The 2,870-nt window shown below is 64.3% G+C and overlaps 1 protein-coding gene across 1 annotated transcript; it reads left to right on the top strand.

Annotated features, from left to right (window-relative positions):
• Positions 1-773: 773 nt before the first annotated feature.
• On the top strand, positions 774-2,551 carry AVPR1B (arginine vasopressin receptor 1B). Its single transcript, XM_057400585.1, has 2 exons — positions 774-1,753; positions 2,250-2,551. The coding sequence occupies exons 1-2, from the start codon at positions 787-789 to the stop codon at positions 2,549-2,551; spliced, it is 1,269 nt and encodes a 422-aa protein (XP_057256568.1). The 5' UTR covers positions 774-786.
• Positions 2,552-2,870: the final 319 nt, after the last annotated feature.

Here is a 2,870-nt window from a genome sequence, read left to right as displayed (position 1 = left end):
TGACTTTGCTGCAGGGCTGAGACCCACAGAGCTGATGCCCAAATCCTACTCTGGGAGCTGCTCCAGGGTCCCCCCCATTCCCATCTCCCGGGACAGAGGGGGTAGGGATTTGGTGGGATCTGCCCAGCAGGGACAATGCAAACCAGGGGCAGCGTCCCCAGCCCTGACCCGCTGCAGAAGAGGGGGCAAGGGGAGATTCCCAACCTCTGCTCCTGCCCGGGAATCCTACTGGGGAAAAGCCTCCGGCAAAGCAGCAGGAGGGGAAGCAGCTCGCACCTTCCCACCGGAGCGGGATGCTGGGGCCAGCCAGGGAGGGGAGCTGCCAGGCTATAAAACCCGGCAGCGTTCACACGGGGGCAGAGCCAGCAGCAGCAGCAGCAACCACCCACTTCCCAGCGCATGGACACCAGGGCACCGCTGCCCCACTTCTGTTCCCAGAGTGAAGAGGCCAAAGAGAGACTTCCTTTTCCCCTTCAATTCCCAGCACAGGAGGAGAGGGGACGCACAGAATGAGTGATCCAGGGAGAAACAGGGCCTCGGGAATGCTTGGTGCAGAGGAGAGGAAGATCAAGGGCTGAACCAGAGGCTCTTGCACTGCTTTGCTGTACAGAGCAGCCCAGAAGAGGGCTGCAGCCGCCCAGCAAGGGGTGAGGTGATGCTGAGCTGCACCAGGAAGAGGAGACAGGGGCTGCGGTGCTCAGGGGCAGCGCTGACCATGACAGCTCAGCCCTAGGAGATAGGGAAGGGCTGAACCATTGGAGACAAGTGCTGGAGCTGCCCGAAGGGATGGAGCCAGGCTGGGGCTGGAACAGCTCTCATCACAGCCGGCCTGGGCACAGCCAGGGTCTGAGCCCCCAGACCCTGCCATGGGACCCCAACCTGACCCTCCTGCACACCCGGGACGAGGCGCTGGCCAAGGCAGAGGTCGGGGTGCTGGCCACTATCCTGGCTGTAGCGACCGTTGGCAACGTGGGGGTGCTGCTGGCCATGTACCGCCGGAGGAGGAAGATGAGCAGGATGCACCTCTTCATCCTGCACCTCGGCCTGACCGACCTGGGGGTCGCCCTCTTCCAGGTGCTGCCGCAGATGATCTGGGAGGTGACCTACCGCTTCCTGGGGCCAGACCCGCTCTGCAGGGCCGTCAAGTACCTGCAGGTGCTCAGCATGTTCGCCTCCACCTACATGCTCATCATGATGACCCTGGACCGCTACATGGCCGTGTGCCACCCGCTGCACAGCCTGCAGCAGCCCAGCCGCCAGGCCTATGTGATGATCGGGGCCACGTGGCTGCTGAGCTGCCTCCTCAGCCTGCCCCAGGTCTTCATCTTCTCCCTGCAGGAGGTGCGCCAGGGTTCGGGGGTGCTGGACTGCTGGGCAGACTTCAGGTACCCGTGGGGCGCCCGAGCCTACATCACCTGGACCACTTTGTGCATCTTCATCCTGCCCATGGGCATCCTCACCGTCTGCTACAGCCTCATCTGCTACGAGATCTGCAAGAACCTCAAGGGCAAGACCCAGAGCGGTGTCCCCAGCACAGGGGCGACCACAGTGGCCGCCCCTCCTGCTCCCTGCTCCTCTGAGAGGGGCCCCAGCGGGCAGCCCTCGCGGGTCAGCTCCGTGCGCACCATCTCCCGCGCCAAGATCCGCACGGTGAAGATGACCTTCGTCATCGTGGTGGCCTATGTCGCCTGCTGGGCCCCGTTCTTCAGCGTGCAGATGTGGTCGGTGTGGGACGAGGATGCTCCTGATGATGGTGAGTAGTGGTTGCGATGCTGGGCTGCAGCCTGAGGTGCACAGAACCCCCTTTGCATCGATAACAACCTAGAGCTGTTGTTTTGTCGTGGGGAAGGCAACAGATTTTCTCCCCATCAGTGTTTATAGGAAGCTGCTTGCAGAGTCCAATCATTGCTTGTTCTGGAAGCTCTCGGAGCTCTCCCAGCCTGCTCAGGTGTAGAAGGAACTTTATCCAAGACTGAAAGGCCTCTAGGAAATACTTTAGCCAGCAAACAGGCTGAAGGGAGGCCCAGAAGCTGCTGGGATGTGATGCTGCGGCACATCCCCATTACAGCACTTCAGCCCCCTGCAACCCTCGGCCAAGGGCAGAGCCTGGCTCTGCCTCCTGTGCTGCAAGCCCCCCTACCCAGATAACACCCATCAGACGGGATGGGAACGGGACAGAGGGCACGAGCCCAAGCCCAGAGGAGCCCCCGGTCCGGGGCGTGTCTCAGGTCTCCCCTTTGCCTCCGCAGACTCCACCAACGCGGCGTTCACCATCACCATGCTGCTGGCCAGCCTCAGCAGCTGCTGCAACCCCTGGATCTACATGGCCTTCAGCGGGCACCTCCGGCGGGGCGCCGCTCGCTGCCTGCGCCGCTGGGGCAGCCCCCGGCCCGGGCTGCGGAGGGCGGGCTCCACCGGCAGCCTCTGCAGCAGGAAAAGCACGATCCTGAGCCACAGCCCCGGGCCGAGCCTGCCCCTGCACGGCGGCAGCGCCAGGGACAGCCTGGGCCCCCCCTGCGAGGAGGGGGTGACCGAGTCGGGCACGCTCTAGGCTGCGGCAGGGCCCGGTGCCCAGGTACCGCTGCTGCCAGATGTGACGCCGCAAGCGCTGTCGCTGCGGAAGCGCCTCTCCACATCTGGCAGCATCGCCCTCGCCTAAGGCCGTGTGCTTCACGCAGAGAGCATCTTGCCCTGGAGTGCTTGGTACTGCGCACGCTGCAGGGGGGGAGATGGACGGAGCCCCACCGGCACTGCCCGACCACAGCATCCGCATCCCTCACGAGTAAGGAAGCCGCCCACGACGGGGCTGCTCTCCTGCAGGGATGCCTCGCACCCAGGGGATGCTGCACCAGGGCGGGTCTGCCTGGAGG

The sequence above is a fragment of the Pezoporus wallicus genome, unplaced genomic scaffold (genome assembly GCF_028554395.1).
Source record: "Pezoporus wallicus isolate ANWC-B61680 ecotype Strahan unplaced genomic scaffold, APGP_CSIRO_Pwel_v1 scaffold_7736, whole genome shotgun sequence".
Classification (NCBI taxonomy): Eukaryota; Metazoa; Chordata; class Aves; order Psittaciformes; family Psittacidae; genus Pezoporus; species Pezoporus wallicus.
The sequence above is the reverse complement of the archived record's forward strand: the minus strand, read 5'-3'. Positions and strand labels throughout refer to the sequence as shown.